Source organism: Talpa occidentalis, unplaced genomic scaffold, assembly GCF_014898055.3.
Source record: "Talpa occidentalis isolate TD23 unplaced genomic scaffold, MPIMG_talOcc4v2.1 talOcc4.18, whole genome shotgun sequence".
NCBI lineage: Eukaryota > Metazoa > Chordata > Mammalia > Eulipotyphla > Talpidae > Talpa > Talpa occidentalis.
Genome location: NW_023601851.1, coordinates 11,073,811 through 11,089,923, shown reverse-complemented (window position 1 = coordinate 11,089,923; position 16,113 = coordinate 11,073,811). Strand labels below are relative to the sequence as shown.

The following is a 16,113-nucleotide window of genomic DNA, read 5'->3' as shown; positions in this document are numbered from 1 at the left end:
ACAGTGCGGGGCTCGCAGGGGGCGGCACCATCCTCGGTGCCCTCTCTGCCCCCTCCCCGCCCCACCAGGGCCTGTGCCCCCACCCCAGGGCCCGGTCTTTGAAATGGACGCGGATGCCGCCCTGGGCCTCCCTGCTCCCCGGGTAGCCCCGGCTTTCCTCGCTCCTCCCGCGCAGTCGGGGCACGCCTGCCAGGCTGGGTGCGCTGGGGGCCGCCGGGCGAGACTAAGGGGCCACGCTCCGGCCCCGCTCAGCGAGGACCCCTGAGTCGGGTGTGGTCCACCCCCAGACGCCCACCAGCTTCGGGGTCACGAGCAACAGGGGCTGCTGGCCAGGCGCGCCAGAGGCCGCTCCCCGAGAAGCCCCGACCCCGCGGCCAGGGCCGCGCCCAACGCCCGTGTCCCCACGACCAGGCGGCCCCCGCGACAGCACCCGGGCAGGGACCGGGGCCCACCCAGCCGAAGCGGGGCCCACCCAGCCACTTTTGTTCCATTCACCCCGCGCCGCCTCGGCTCCTCAGGCTTCAAAATATATTTAATAGAAAAAATTACTTAATTTAAAGAGCGCGTGTGGGTACTCTCGGAGAACTGGAGATCTCAGCTCTTTGTTGTCAGCGAAAACCACGGGCTGCAGGAGCAGCTTTCCGGGTGCGGCCGCCCCCTGGGCACCCGCGGGGCCCGCGGGGTGCTGGGTCAGCTGCTGCAGAGGGGCCCCGGGGCTCAGCCAGCGCAGCGGGCGGGATCGGGGGACAGACGGGGCTAAGGGGGGCTGTTCTCTGACCACCGAGGTGTGACTTGGAACCCGCTTTTGAGGCGCCTCAAGGAGACACGTGGGCTGGCGAGAGGCTCAGGCCCGGGGTCACTGGTCCCTGAGCCGAGGCCGCCCCGCCCCAACCCCACCCGCACCTGTGCTGTGTCCTCAGAGCTGGGGAGCTCATGCTCCAGCCTCAGCGGCAGCCACGGGGACACTTGGCCTCTGCCTCCGCATGGTGGAGGGGGGGAAGGGGAGGGAGGAGGGGGCAGGGGGAAGGGGAGGGAGGAGGAGGCAGGGGGAGGGGGAGGGAGGAGGAGCGGGGGGGGGGAGGAGGAGGGGGTCAGGTGTGAGGGGGAGCGGACACGGGGGCAGGAGCTCGGGAGCCTAGTCCCCAGGCACATGCGGGAGACACGGAGGCCAGGGGCCCGCGCCACAGGAGCAGCTGCAGGACGCGCAGCCGGGGCGGCACCCACGCCACGGGGACACGCCGCCAGGAGAGGCCGCGCGGGCGGGAGTGGCCCCTGTGCTCTGCGGACAGCGCGGCACACACAAGGACGCGGGGGGTGGGGGGGACGCGCCTGACAGGGCAGGAGGACGTGGGCGGGCGGGCGGGCAGGGGCCGCGGGTGCGGGGGGCGAGTGGCAGCGCAGGCCGCGCCCCGGGAGCATCCGGGGTGCCCGCGCCGTCTAGGACAAAGAAACCCTCTGCAGCCGCAACTTACATGAAGCCTCAGGAAGGCCATAGGCAGCAGAGCCCCGCCTGCGTGCCCCCCGCATCCCTGCCAGGCGAGCCCCTCGCGTGCGCCCCCACGCAGCGCGCCCCGGGAGCGCCCGGGAAGGAGGAGGCTGTGAGGAGCCGGCTGGGGAAAGAAAGCGCTGGTCCCTCAGCAGGGAAGGCCAGGCGCCCCTCAGGGCTGTGGAGGCCTGGTCCACGCAGGCTCCGCCCTCGCGCTGGCTCCGCCCAGAGATCCTGAGGGAAGGGGCACCTGGCCTCCTCTGAGCCCAGTGGGGCGCCCTCCGCACAGCCGCGCTGCAGCCGGGATGCGAGGACTGACACCCCCGGACATGGGGCGATGGGACGATACACACGAGACAACAGTCTGTTCACTGTCACAGCTCAGGAAATAAACAGGAGCACGCTGGGCAGGAGGAGAAACGACTGTGCAACCAGAACGAGGAGCTCATGGACTGGCAGGAGCCCTGCGGACACGGGACGGCAGCCCCTGCTCGTGGGCTGGAAGAAGGAACATCCCCAACACACCGCATTGCTGAGAGAAACAGAGTCGTCGTGACCCCTGCCGAGAGTCCAGCAGCGACCTTCCAGGAGCAAACCTGGGAGCGCGGCACACCGATCCGCGAAAGACCTGCTGGCCAGAGCCACCCCGCAGACAGAAGAGGCATCACTGCCCAGCTCCCGGGACACCAAAGATGGCCCAGCAGCGGCTGGCAATGGGGTAGAAAAGGACACACGGATGGGGAAGCAGATTTCAGGGCCCAGAGATATTCCCGCAGTGTGGACAGCTGGGCCACAGCGTCAGAGTCAAGAGCAGGTAGGGAGGAAAGTTTCTTCCATCATCAGGCTGGGGACCGTCAAGCCACATGCAGGAGAAGGACAGGACACTGACCATCCCCACATCACACACAAACTTGGCTCTGGACGGACAAAACGCGTGGCTGGAAGGTCTGAAGCCATAAAATGTGTAAAGAAAACACAGGCAAACACACTATGCCTCTGATTTGGGAATGTTTGGGGACTCCGCTGCAACCACAAGGAAAACAAAAGCTAGAAAATGCAAACAGCGCTGTATGCAAGGCTGCACAACAAAAGAAGCTTCCGTTGAAACAAAGGGATGGCCACAGAGTGGGAGGAAGGTGCTTCACATCACTCATCTGAAAGCCAAGCTCTCTACAAAGACTGATACAACCCAATAAAAAGAGAGCAAACAGCCTAATTAAAAAGTGGACATGAGATCTAAGTAGATACTTTTCTTGACATGCAGATGCCAATGTGCACACGAAACCGTCCACCCTGTGTCCCATCAGGCACACGCAGACACCACTGGGAGTGCCCACCTCACACCTGGGCGAATGCCCAGATCACTAGGGCCAGAGACAAAATGTTGTTGGCAAGAATGTGGACAAAAAAGGAACCCTCTCACCCCGTGGCAGGAATATAAACTGACCCAGCCCCTGTGGAAAGCAGCATGAAGGCGCTCAAGGGAACACAAGTGAGTCCACCACTTGGTTCAGCAACTCCGCTCCTCCGTAATCCTGAGGAGCACAGCACTGCTCAGACGGACGTGTGCTCTCCTGGTCATCCATGGTCATCCGGCCTGTGTCCAGTAGCCGAGTTTTGGAAGCATGTGTCTAACAACAGACGAGTGGATGAAGAAAAAGTGGCTGAGATACACAGTGAAACACCACAAAACTCTAAGAAGTCTTGCCATGTGTGACAACACACATGGAGCTGGAGGGGACTGCTAAGCTTTATTACTTACAGACGGAGAAAGACGAAAACCGGACCATTTCACTCAATCACTTGTGGCATATGGAGAAAGAAAACAAAGGAACAGAGAAAACTAAACCAAACAAGCACGAAAACTCTAACTGTAAACTGAGGTTATCAGACGGGGAGGGGAGGAGAGGGGCAGAAAAGGAAAAGGGCTTCCGTGGGCCAGGGACGAGGATGTTGCACATTCTGTTGCTGGGTGTGGCCACACACATCTGAAGATGTTCGAACCCGCAGATCTCAATCTCACACAGTTGTGTAAGCCAACATAAGTGCAAAAAAATACAATATAAAATAAATGAAAACAGAACGATAAAATATTTAACAGCAAAATAGAACACTTGTATTCCAAAGTACATTGTCAAAAAGAATATTATTTGAATTATCACTAGTAACTGTGTAAACCAGCACATGCATTTGGAAGAAAAAGTTTCTCATACAAATTAGTTATGAATAAATAAGGAGTCCATTATTTGTGGAGTAAATTGTGTTTTCTGACTACACTAATTAAATTGCAAGAAGAAAATGACAAACACAATGTTTAAATGCCCAGCTCAAAGCAGTCAGAGAACCAGAGGACTGATTTGTTTTTAAAATCCATCTTATACTTGAAGCAAAGATTTCTGAACCAAAATAATATCTGGTCTTGAAAGTGAATGTAAGTATAAAATTAATATGCTCCATTACTAAGTCTCACAAACAATTAGAAGACTGACTGGAAATAGAAATCAGAATTGAAATGTCTACTTAGATGATATAATCTGAATGTCTGGAACAGTAAAACCCCCTGACCTTTCCTTGAGAGCAAAGAAACAATTACAATTACATTGGTAGAAATGATTTAAGGTGTCAAGATCCTCCTTTAAATAGCTTTGCATTTACCAAAAAAGGGACAAATATAATTATGTTGGGATAAAAACTCTATTTCATCTGCTACCTGAATAACCAAGTTCCTTAGTTATGTCATCAATGACTATCAGAACATACATGATTGAATGTACAAAGAATGACCACATGATACTTACGATTAGGTGGAAGAGTATATGTTTCACTGTGTTCTCTATGTCTCAAAATATGGTTTCTATAGTTAAATGTAGACAAATGTGTCCTTATTAATATATGCTGTATTCCATTTTAGAGTAAATTTTGTCCATTGCAGATTTGCATTGGGTGAGCAAACACTTCACATTCCTCACACTCTGAAAACTTTCCTAAACACTCTAGTGATGTCCTTGTTCCGCAGGCTGTAGATGAGGGGGTTGAGCATGGGTGAAATGATGGTGTAGATCACAGAGGCTACTTCTTCCTGCTCGGGGGAGTGGTAGGACTTTGGCAGAAGGTACGTGAAGATGGCAGACCCATAGAAGAGCAACACCACAATCATGTGAGAGGAGCAAGTAGCCAAGGTTTTCCTGAGAGCCTGGCCTGATCCCATGCCCAGAACAGTGATGAGTATCTTTCCATAGGAGCACAGAATAGCTGAGATGGGAGGGATGAAAAAAATCACAGCACACACAAAAACAATCTTTTCATATCGGGAAGTGTCAGCACAGGCCACTTTCAGAAGAGCTGGGATCTCACAGAAGAAATGATGGATTTCCCTGGAGGCGCAGTAAGGGAGTGCCAGAGTATAGACCACATGGAACAAGGAATTGATCAGAGCACCCAACCAGGCCACAAGGATTAGACCTTGGGGCACATGAGGATGGGGTAGTGTAGAGGGTGGCAGATGGCCACGTAGCGGTCATAAGCCATGACCGCCAGCAGCAGGAACTCTGAGCCAGCAAGGAGATAGAAGAGGAACATCTGGAAGCTACACCCAACAAAGGAGATACGGTGGTCCCCAGACAGAAAGATCAGGGCCATTTTAGGGACAAACGTGGAGATATAGAGGAGATCCATGATGGACAGCTGGCTGAGCAGAAAGTACATGGGGGTGTGGAGAAGATGGTCGGCCCAGATAAGGATGATTATTATTGTGTTGCCCCACAGGGCCACCAGGAAATCAAGCAGGGTGAGTGTGAAGAGGACCCAGGGCACCGGGGTGCTGTGGAACACATCCAGGAGGACAAAATCACTGCCTGAGGTCTGGTTGCTCATGCTCATGTTCCAAATTTGTAACTTTGGAGAGTTTCAAAATCATAATGTTCATATCTATAAAAATTTTACAAAATAAAGTCATAATCACTTTTTAACAACTCAAGCCCATGTACCTTGGTACCTCGCATCTTTTAATTTTAGTAAATAAATATATTTTTCATCCCCAAGACTTTACTAAGGAGTATAAAAGACCGCCAAGAAAACTTGTCCCATTAGTGTAAAGCCATATTATTGTTCATGTTAAATATATAGTTTAAAAATTTTTATTATAAATTGGAATTCTAGAAATTGAAATTCTCAGGTAGTAATACTCAACTTCCACTTTATATAATAGTCTGTAAAACTAGACATGTATTCATAAGTTAGCAGTACAATTTTATCTGCATCAGTATTTTCTAACAACTTTATCAATAAATTTTATAGAAGAAGTGTGGAAAATCTGGAGAAAATAATTCAGAGTCAAAAAAAAAAACCTGTCATACCTATAATCAGTAACCTTTTCTAGAATTACTTCTTGAAATCTCACATTGGCAAAAAGAACAAAATAGGTTTTCAAGAAGCTATTATAAAAAAATGCAATTAACTAAGTGCTATTCCTTAAAGCTGCATGTTTCTCTTTTAATAGACCCAGTGAAATAAGCCCACTCATGGCAGGAGAACGGTGGCATCTAGTCGCTGTGCAGCTCCTGTTGCACATGGCCACATGCTGACTCCGGACAGGACGAGGCATAGAACCCTGGCTGGCAGAGCAGACTGCATTCTGGACATGCACTTCTTCTGGGGAATAAAGGGGAGTCACTGCCCTCAGGAGGGGGTGCAGCAGCAGCCTCAGGGCTAGAAAATCCCCAAGGATTTTCTTTCTTTTCTTTTTTTTTTTCCTTTTCTATCCTTCTTGGTACTGGTCCAAAGAGCACTTAAAGTAACTTCTGAAGTGACAGGACAGTAGAGAGAACACATTCATGGCATTATTTTGAGAATGAGTGTGAGATGCTGGTATGTTTTCATTACCTCTCAAGTTACACTTTCTCTTTGAGGGGATGCATAATGAAACTTTAATTGTCAGTAGTAATGAGACTTAATTTATAAAACATACCTTAAATATATTAGAACATGTTAGTGGTTTAATGAAGAAAATAGTAAAAGTAGCTAATGCAGGTGTAGAAAATTCTGTTCAAGAACGTTGGAAGCACCTTCTAACATGCCACAACAGTGAATTCACAACATTCTAAGACAGTGACAGGATAATCTGTGGTCCTTACCTCAGTACTCAGCACCTGGAGAGACATAAAATGGAGGCCACAGGATCTGGAATTGTTAGGGGGAAAGGATGTCCTGAGATAATCTCATACAGGCTTTGTGGACTCCACCCCCACTCCAGACTAAAGCCATCAGGACATTGGGAAAGACAAATCCCATCACCACCAAGGGGAGGGTGGCTGGGACCTGAGGGTGGAGTTGGGCAGCCAGGTTGGATATAAAAACCAAACACGTGGGCCTTGCTCTCTCTCTGGCTCGTGATCGCTCGCCTCCTGGCTTCACCGCTCCTGGCTGGCGGCCAGCTCTCAGAGCGCCATTTTGGGATTCCTGATCGGCGGATCGGGTAGGACTCATTTAAAACTTTGTCTCCCACTTTTCTCCCAGAGCTATACATTTCCTCATTTCCCTTTCCCTTGTAAATAAACCTTTTATTAACCTTTCACGTGTGCCTGCAGTAGAGCATTGATAAGTCCTTTTAAGCGCGCGGGTGAGGACCCACAGTCAGGCACCCCGTTTTGTATCGGGGTTACTCTACAACAGAATGAAGGGTTGAGCTCACGGGGGAATCGATGCATAAACTCCCTACAATCCTAACATGCACGTGTACAAAATAAGAATTTTACATTAGTCCTTATCACTAAGAGGACATAGCACTTGTTTCTTAGCTTCCATCGAGAGCTAAAGAATGAGTCATGGTCATTCGTTAAGTTTTTCTCATTTATTGAAATAAGTACCCCCAGGAATGTAACATTCCTCCTTCTAAATAACTTTCAAAAACCACCTGACAGACAGTTCCTGTACGTTTACTAATTAATGCATATGAATACCCTCAATCCAAAGTTGTACAGCATAATTGAATAAAAAGATGTTAGTATTTTGACATTTATTTATCTTGTGATGCTCAAAGACAGAAAATAAGAATTAAAAACTATACATAGAGTCAAGCAGTATCCTAAAGACCAGTGTGTAACAACTTGGAGCCACTTTCGCCAATTGCAACCTAAAAAAGCTAACAGTATTTTACTCAGGAACATGAATCAACTAGCAGGATGTTTGAGTATATCCTGGGGGAAGTAAACAAAAGCACAGATATCAGATATCATTACAACGATTTCACCAGAGATTCATGCTCATTTTCTTTTCAAAAAGAGCCTCAAGGAAGGCTTTGCACATGTGAGACAGCACCTCTGGAATAGTTCAACTCCTAACGTACCTTTTGTACAGAACTGACTGCTGCCCTCAACCCTGGAATTAGGAAGTTACAGCTTTTAGCAAAAATAATGAAACAAAATAATTGATCTGGGCATCAGAATTTGCCTTCTCATATAATATTAGATTATGTAAAATAATGTAACTGCCAGCAGCCCCCGGCTATAGGTCTTGTTCACAACCAATAGAATATATCAGCAATACTATGTAGATGTGTAGCTAGCATTAAACAAATGGTGTTGCTTAGGTTTTTCATTATAAAAGCTAGGTTACAGCTTCCTATGTTAAGTAGTTAAGCGATCACCTCTTAAACATATTTCCTGAGAAAATATTCTACTTACTACTAGGGAAATATCAATCCTGCTTATAAAGTGTTGTTGATAAATGTCTAATGTCTCACAGTATCAGAAACACAGATTGCCTAAGAGAAGGGGTTAAATAGCATCACCTTATTGCTTCATTAGTCTTTAGGCTATTTACCGTTCCATGGAAAGTCCTCAGAGGGAAGGTCCCCCATGGTAAAGGTGCACCAATTATCTCCCTGTCCTCCATGACCCCAAGGACAGCCTGCAGCCATCTCACAAGTGTGTGCTTCTCTAATCAGAGAAAATGCTTGTCAAGAGATGTGAGTTCAAAAGGCTGAGTGAATATTAACATTCAAGTTTACTTTTCAAGCTACTTGCTTGCAAAATAAGGAAATTATCCATATGCAAAGGAATAGAGCAAGAAAAAAATCAGAGAGGAACTACAAAGTCAGTAGGAAAACAAAAAACAAACGGAAAAAGGTATATACCTTCAACAATCACTTTAAATGTAAATGGTAGATTATACTTTCAAAAGATATGGAGTGGCTGAATGATAAGAGACAAAACATCTATTTGCTGCCTACAAGAGACACATTTCAGGTGTAGGGAGGCAAAGACAGAAACAGAGACTGAAAGGGAAGGAGTGGGAAATGATATTCCATGCTATTGCAAATGATCAAAACGTTGGTAGAGCTATACTCATACCAAAAACATAGATTCTGAAACTAAGGGCATAAAAAGACAAAGGAAAACAGTATTTGTTGATATATAGGGCTGAACCAACAAGAATATATAATGTTTTAATATATTTTCACCCTGCAAAACACAACCAAAATACATAAGGCAAATATTAACAAACCTCCAAACAAAATAACAATACAATAATTTGGGCAATGTTAGTAACCCAATTTCATCATGGGTAGATCATCCACACAAAAAATAGGGAAATACTGGCTTTAAATGGTACATTAAATCACACAGACTTAAAAAGAAACCTAGAACATAAAAAGAAAAATATTAAATAATTACAATTGCAATCATATCAAGCATCATTTTCAACTACAACTGCATGAAACATGAAATTGAGTACAAGCAGAAAACTGAAAAATCACAAAACTTAAAGATCAAAGAACATGTGTGAACAACTATTGAGTCTATGAAAAAAATCAAAGGCAAAAGTATACACACAGATGTGCAGATAAAAACATAATGGAAATAAAACATACCAAAATATATATAGACTGCAGCAAAGTTGTCTCTAAGAGAAAATTAGAGCAATACAGGCCTATATCAAAAACCAACAAAAAGTCTCAAAAACATAAAGGAACTAGAAAAAGCACAAGCAACATGCAAAGTGAATAAAATATTGGAAATAAATATCAAAGTAGCAATAAATGGAACAGAGTGAAATAATAATAGAAAAAGTTAAATGAAATTAAGAACAACATCTTTGAAATCAAAACTGACAAACCTTTGGCTAGACTCAAGAAAAAGAGAGGGCTTCAATAAATAGAATCAAAAATTGGAAGTTAAAAAGAATACTTGAGAAACACAAAGATCTATAAGAGATTATAAGAACACATAGATGACAACAAGATGGACAATCTAGATGAAACAGATTTATTCTTAGAATCATAAAATATCTCATGACTGAATAGTGAAGAGACAGAATATCTAAATAGACCCATCTTAGTAAGGATTTTGAAGTTGTAACCAAAAACCTTCCCCCAAATAAAAGCCAACTGCTTCATTGGTAAATTATACCAAAGATTTAATACATATCCTCCTGAAATGCTTCAAGAGCTTTAATAAGGGAACACGTCCATAGTGATATCACTATGTAAGTATTACCCTGAAATAAAACAAATGAGACCATGACCAAAAAAAAAAAAAAAAAAAAAAACACACAAAAAACTGCAGGTCAATAATCCTGATCCTGATGAACATAGATTCAAAAATCCTCAAAATATTAGTAAATGCAACTCACAATGATATAAAAGGCTTATATGCAAATTTTTTCATCTATTATAGGAATTCAAGGATGGCTCACCATCTCTCAATGAAGGATTAAAATCATTTTTTTTATTTTTTTATTATTTTTAAACAATATTTGCTTCCCCTCACCCCCTGAAATTGAGCACCCATAGAATTTCCTTCCCCAAGGCACCTGTGCACCATAACCACAGTCCCATGTGCTCCTCCCTCCCTCCCTCCCTCTCATCCCTCTCCCTCCTCCTTCCCTGCAGGATGTTTCTGATTTATAATTGTCTGTTTTTTCTTTGTTGTGTTTTGTACTGTTATTATGTTTTTACACTGATGTCTTATTTGGTCCCCCTATATTCTTGTTATAAGTGAAACCATCTGATATTTTTTTTCCTTTTCCTTCTGGATTATTTCACTGAGCATAATTCCTTCTAGCTCCATCCACGCTGCTGCAAATGGCATGAGTTTATCTTTTTTGACTGCTGAGTAATATTCCATTGTATATATGTACCATATCTTCTTGATCCAGTCATCTATTCTTGGGTATTTTGGTTGTTTCCAGGTTTTACTTACTGTAATAGTGCGGCAATAAACATTGGTGTACAGGTTCTCTTTTGAATCAATATTTTTGTGTCCATTGGGTAGACCCCTGGGAGCAGAATTGCTGGGTCGTATGGTAGCTCCATTTTTAGTAGACTGAGGGACCTCCAGACAGCTTTCCATAGTGGTTGGACCAGTTTTCACTCCCACCAGCAATGTAGGAGAGTTCCTTTTTCACCACATCCTCGCCAACATTTGTTGTTGATTTTTTTTTTTTTGATATGTGCCATTCTTACTGGTGTAAGGTGGTGTTTCAGTGTGGTTTTATTTTGCATTTCCCTGATTATAAGAGATGTTGAACATTTTTCATATGTCTGTTGGCCATTTGCATTTCCTCTCCAGAGAAATTGTCTTTTAAATTCTTCTGCCCATTTTTTGACTGGATTGTTTATTTTGTTTATGTTGAGTCATGTGAGTTCTTTGTATATCTTTGTGATCAATCCCTTATCAGTTGAATGCAGTGCAAATATTTTTTTTTTTCCAATCAGTGGGTGTCTCTCCATTTTGGTTAATGTCTCTTTGGCTTTTCGATTTGATGTATTCCCAGGTATATATCTTTGCCTTCACTCTCACTCCTTTGGGTGATGAGTCTTTAAAGATGTTTCTGAGATGTATGTCTTATAGTGTTTCACCTATATTTTCTTGTATCTATTTTATGGTTTCAGGTCTTATGTTCAGTTCTTTTATCCATTTTGAGTAGATTTTTGTGCATGGTAAGAGGTAATGGTGTAGATTCATTTTTTTTTTTTTTTTGCATGTGGAGGTCCAGTTTTCCCAGCACCATTTATTGAACAAACTGTCCATGTTCCACTGCATATTCTTTGCTCCTTTGTCAAAGATTAGTTGTTCATGTAAGTGTGGCTTTATTTCTGGGCTCTCTATTTGGTTCCATTGGTCTGTGTGTCTGTTTTTGTTCCAATATCAAACTGTTTTAATTATTATGGCTTTGTAGTATAGCTTGACGTTTGGAAGAGTGATACCTCCTTTCTCCTTTGTTTTCATCAGTAGGTCTCTGGCTGTTCATGTTATTTTTTTTTGTGGTTCCCTATGAATTTAATCAGTATATTTTTCTATTTCTTTGAAGAATGCCATTGAGATTTTTATTGGAATAGCATTGAAATGTATATTGCTTTTGGGAGGATGGCCATTTTAATAATGCTGATTTTTCCAATCCATGAGCAGGGAATGTCTTTCCATTTTTTGTGTCTTCTTCAATTTCTTTTAACAGTGTTTTATAATTTTCTTTGTATAGGTATTTCACCTCTTTTGTTAGGTTTATTCCCAAGTATTTGATTTTGTTTGTTTCAATTACAAAAGGTATAGTTTTCATGATTTTTTCTTCTTCAGATTGATTGTGTATAGGAAGGCTACTGATTTTTTGTATATTGACTTTATATCCTGCTACTTTACATAGTTTTGAAGGATTAAAATCTTATGTGAATCTCAATAAATGCAGAAAAGTCACTTCATGACATTTAGTGTACACTTATGAAAAAAAAAAAAACTCAACAAACTAGGTGTGGAGGGAAAATACACTCACCTAATAAAGGCCACATATGACAGACACACAGTCAGCTGTCAACTCAATGTTGAAAAGCTGAAATTTTTCCATTATGATCAGGATTAAGACAACACCACCCACGCTCCTCACCTTTATTCAACATAGTATTGAAAGTATTTGTGAGATCAGTTAGTCAAGAAAAAGACATAAAGGCATCCAAATTGGAAAGTAAGAAATAATAATGTCACTATTCTGGATAACATGATTTTATATTTAGGAAATCCTAAAGAATCCACCAAACACTGTCAAAACTAATAATCAAATACAATAAAGTTGCAAAATCAATATACAAAAATCAGTAGTGCTTCAATATAACTATTAGAAAAATAAATTGGGAAAAATATCACAATAGCAGTACTTTCAAAAAGAAGACAATACTGAGAAATAAATTTAATCAAGGAAGTGAAACATCTGTTCACTGAAATCTGTAAGGCAATGAGAATTGAGAATACAAATAAATGGAAAAATCTTCATACTCATGGACTGGGAGATTCAGCATTGGTAAATACCCACATTACCAAAGCAATATGCCAATTCAGTGCAATCACCATTGAAATCCCAATGCCATTATTCACAGAAATAATACCAAAAAATGCTAAAATTTGAATGGAGCAAAAGGCACCCCAAAAGCTGCAGCAATCATGAGTAAAAAAGAACAAATCTGGAGGCATCAAACGCCATGATACAAACAATTAAATCAAAGTATAAATCACAGCTATACTTGTCAAAACAGTATATTAGCAAAGAAACAGACACATAAATCTATTTAATAGAACAGAATCCAGAACACTCTTTCCAGATAAGATCAATTGTTTTATGAAAAGGAAGCAAGATTATGCAGTGTGGAAAGGATGGTGTTTTCAATTGATGGTGTTGGGAAAGTGAACATGACATGCAAAAAAAAATGAAACTACACCAGTATCTTAATCATACACACAAAATAGTTCATGTTGGAGTAAAGTTTGAAGGTAGCACATGAAACCATAAGACTTCTAGAAGGTAACAAAATTGGTAAGTTACTTAACATACTTCTAGATGTTGAATTCCTGTAAATGACCCCAAAGACGGACAATGATAGAAAATATAAATAAATGGGACTACAATGAATGTAAAATCTCCTGTACAACAAAGAATACAATGACAGAAAGTTACTGAATGAGAGAAAATACTTGTAAATTTATCTCTCTGAGGGATTAGTGTCAAAATATATATAAAGAACTCACAAACCTTAACAAAACATAAGCGAGCCAAATTAAAAATGGATAAACAGAAGGCATTTTCACAGACATACATATTGCCAGCAGGTACATGCAGATGCACAATATTACTCAACATTAGAGAAATGCAAAATTTAATAAGGCATCACCTCCCACATTTGAGAATTACTTTGATCCTAAAGAGATGAAATCAAAAGTGAGATAAGACAGAAAATACAAATGTACTATCATTTCACTTACATGAGGAAACTGAAAGAAACACAACTCCCAGATACTGAGAACAAATGGTGGTTACCAGAGGTGTTGGGACTTGGGGTGAAGAGGGACAAAAAGGTAAACCCTAAAATGACACTGTGTGGTGGTAGTAGGTAACTAGACTTTTAGGAATGAGCAATTCACTATTCATAAAAATATTGAATCATTAGGTTATACCCCTGAATCCCAATTAATGTATCCATTATTGCTCACCTACAAAAGGCCATGCTATTTAATGAATGCAAATTGAAACATACAATGAATCAATCAATATTTATTCAATAAAACTATGCCGAGTTTTAGAGCAAGGATTGTCTTAGGACATTTTCTTTAAAACTACGTATATAAATATTCATATTTATTCATTTACACTTGTACTTTGAGTATATTACAAATTTCTTTTTTTTAAAGATTTATTTATTTGTACTAGAACAGGGGTATAGGCTAGATGTGCGGGAGGGTGAGAGGATTCACCATAGACAGAGTGGGGAACAGAACGGCAGACTGGTGAAATACACTGCTGAGGGGAGCAGCAGGCAAGACAGGGGAGGTCTGATGTGCTACGTGGGATTCTCACTGGCCGACTGGGATCGAACTCACACTGCAGAGGCTGCAGACAGCTTCACAGTGCTATGCTCAACCGCCTGCACCACCAGACAGGCCCGAAAATATTACAAAAATCTTAATAAAAAAAGTTCTAGGGCCTCCCTGGTGGTGCAGGTTGTTGAGCACAGCACTGTGAGGCTGTCCGCAGCCTCTGCAGTGTGGGTTCGATCCTGGCAAGTCACAGAGATGCCCACATGGTGCGGCAGACCTCTCCTGCCTCGCCCGCTGCTCCCCTCAGCAGTGTATTTCAGTAGATCTGCCTGTTCTGCTCCCCACTCTCTCTGGTGAATCCTCTCACCCTCCCGCACATCTGGCCTGTACCCCAGTTCTTGTATGCATGAATAAATAAATCTTAAAAAAAATTCTAGCACTATTGGAAGGCAGTGTTTTCCAAAAGAATAATCAAAGGTGCTAAAAGTAAAACAATAAAAATACTAATGTATTATATTAATAATTAATATCATCATTGTTATGACCATTGAGCATATGGTATATTTGACCATTTTTATGTATTGCATGTGGTACAAGTTAAATGTTTGATCAATGTTGTATTTCTCATATATATGGAGTATGTAAATAAATGCACATGATGAATGCATATACATAAACATTGTATATTCCATTCCAAAGAAAAGTGTTTCACTGTTAAACATTTACAATTGATAGTCACACACTGCACATTTCTCATATTCTGAAAAATTTCCTAAAAGCTCAAGTGACATCCCTGTTCCACAGGCTGTAGATGAGGGGTTTGAGCATGGGTGAGATGATGGTGTAGAACACAGAGAGCAAACTCCTCCTGCCCCGGGGAGTGGTAGGACTTTGGCAGAATATACTTGATGATGGCAGGGCCATAGAACAGCAATACCACAGTCATGTGAGAGGAGCAAGTACAAAAGTTTTTTTTTTATTATTTATTTATTTATTTATTATTTTATACAAGAACTGGGTACAGTCAGAAGCGTGGGAGGGTGAGAGAATTCACCAGAGCCAGAGCGGGGAGCAGAGCAGGCAGAAGGACTGAAGTACACTGCTGAGGGGAGCAGCGGGCGGCAGGAGAGGTCTGTGTGCCATGTGGGACCCTCCTCCAGTGGCCGGGGAGCAGCCAGGGATCGAACTGGTGCTGCAGAGGCTGCGGGCAGCTTCACAACCCAGCGCTCAAACGCTGTGCCACCGGGGAGGCCCCCAAAAGGTTTTCTTGAGTCCCTGAGTGGATCACATGCCGAGTACAGTGGGCAGTATCCTTCCATAGGAGCACAGAATGCCTGAGATGGGAAGGATGAAAAAAATCACAGCACTGACAAAAAGACCTTTGTCGTACTGGGAAGTGTCAGCACAGGCCACTTTCAGGAGCACTGGCATCTCACAGAAGAAATGATGGATTTCCCTGGAGGTGCAGTAAGGGAGTGTCAGAGTATAGACCACATGGATCAAGGCATTGAAGAATGCACCCAGCCAGGTCACAAGCACCAGGAGCACACAGACATGGGGGCGCATGAGGATGGGGTAGCACAGAGGCTGGCAGATGGCCACGTAGCGGTCATAAGCCATGACCGTCAGCAGCAGGCACGCGACCCCCAAAGAGTGGAGAAGAGGAACACCTGGAAGCTACACCCAATGAAGGAGATGTGATGGTCCCCAGACAGAAAGTCCACCACCACCTTTGGGAGAAATGTGGATATATAGAGGAGATCCATGAGGGACAGCTGGCTGAGCAGAAAGTACATGGGGTGTGGAGAAGAGGGTGAGCCCAGATGAGGA

General features: G+C 43.2%; 1 protein-coding gene across 1 annotated transcript; it reads right to left on the bottom strand.

The window, feature by feature from the left end:
* Positions 1-4,451: 4,451 nt before the first annotated feature.
* On the bottom strand, positions 4,452-5,365 carry LOC119250866 (olfactory receptor 2T27-like). Its single transcript, XM_037518451.1, is given in 2 exon segments — positions 4,452-4,945; positions 4,948-5,365. Coding segments are annotated over 2 exon segments (912 nt in total).
* Between the last annotated feature and the right edge of the window lie 10,748 nt (positions 5,366-16,113).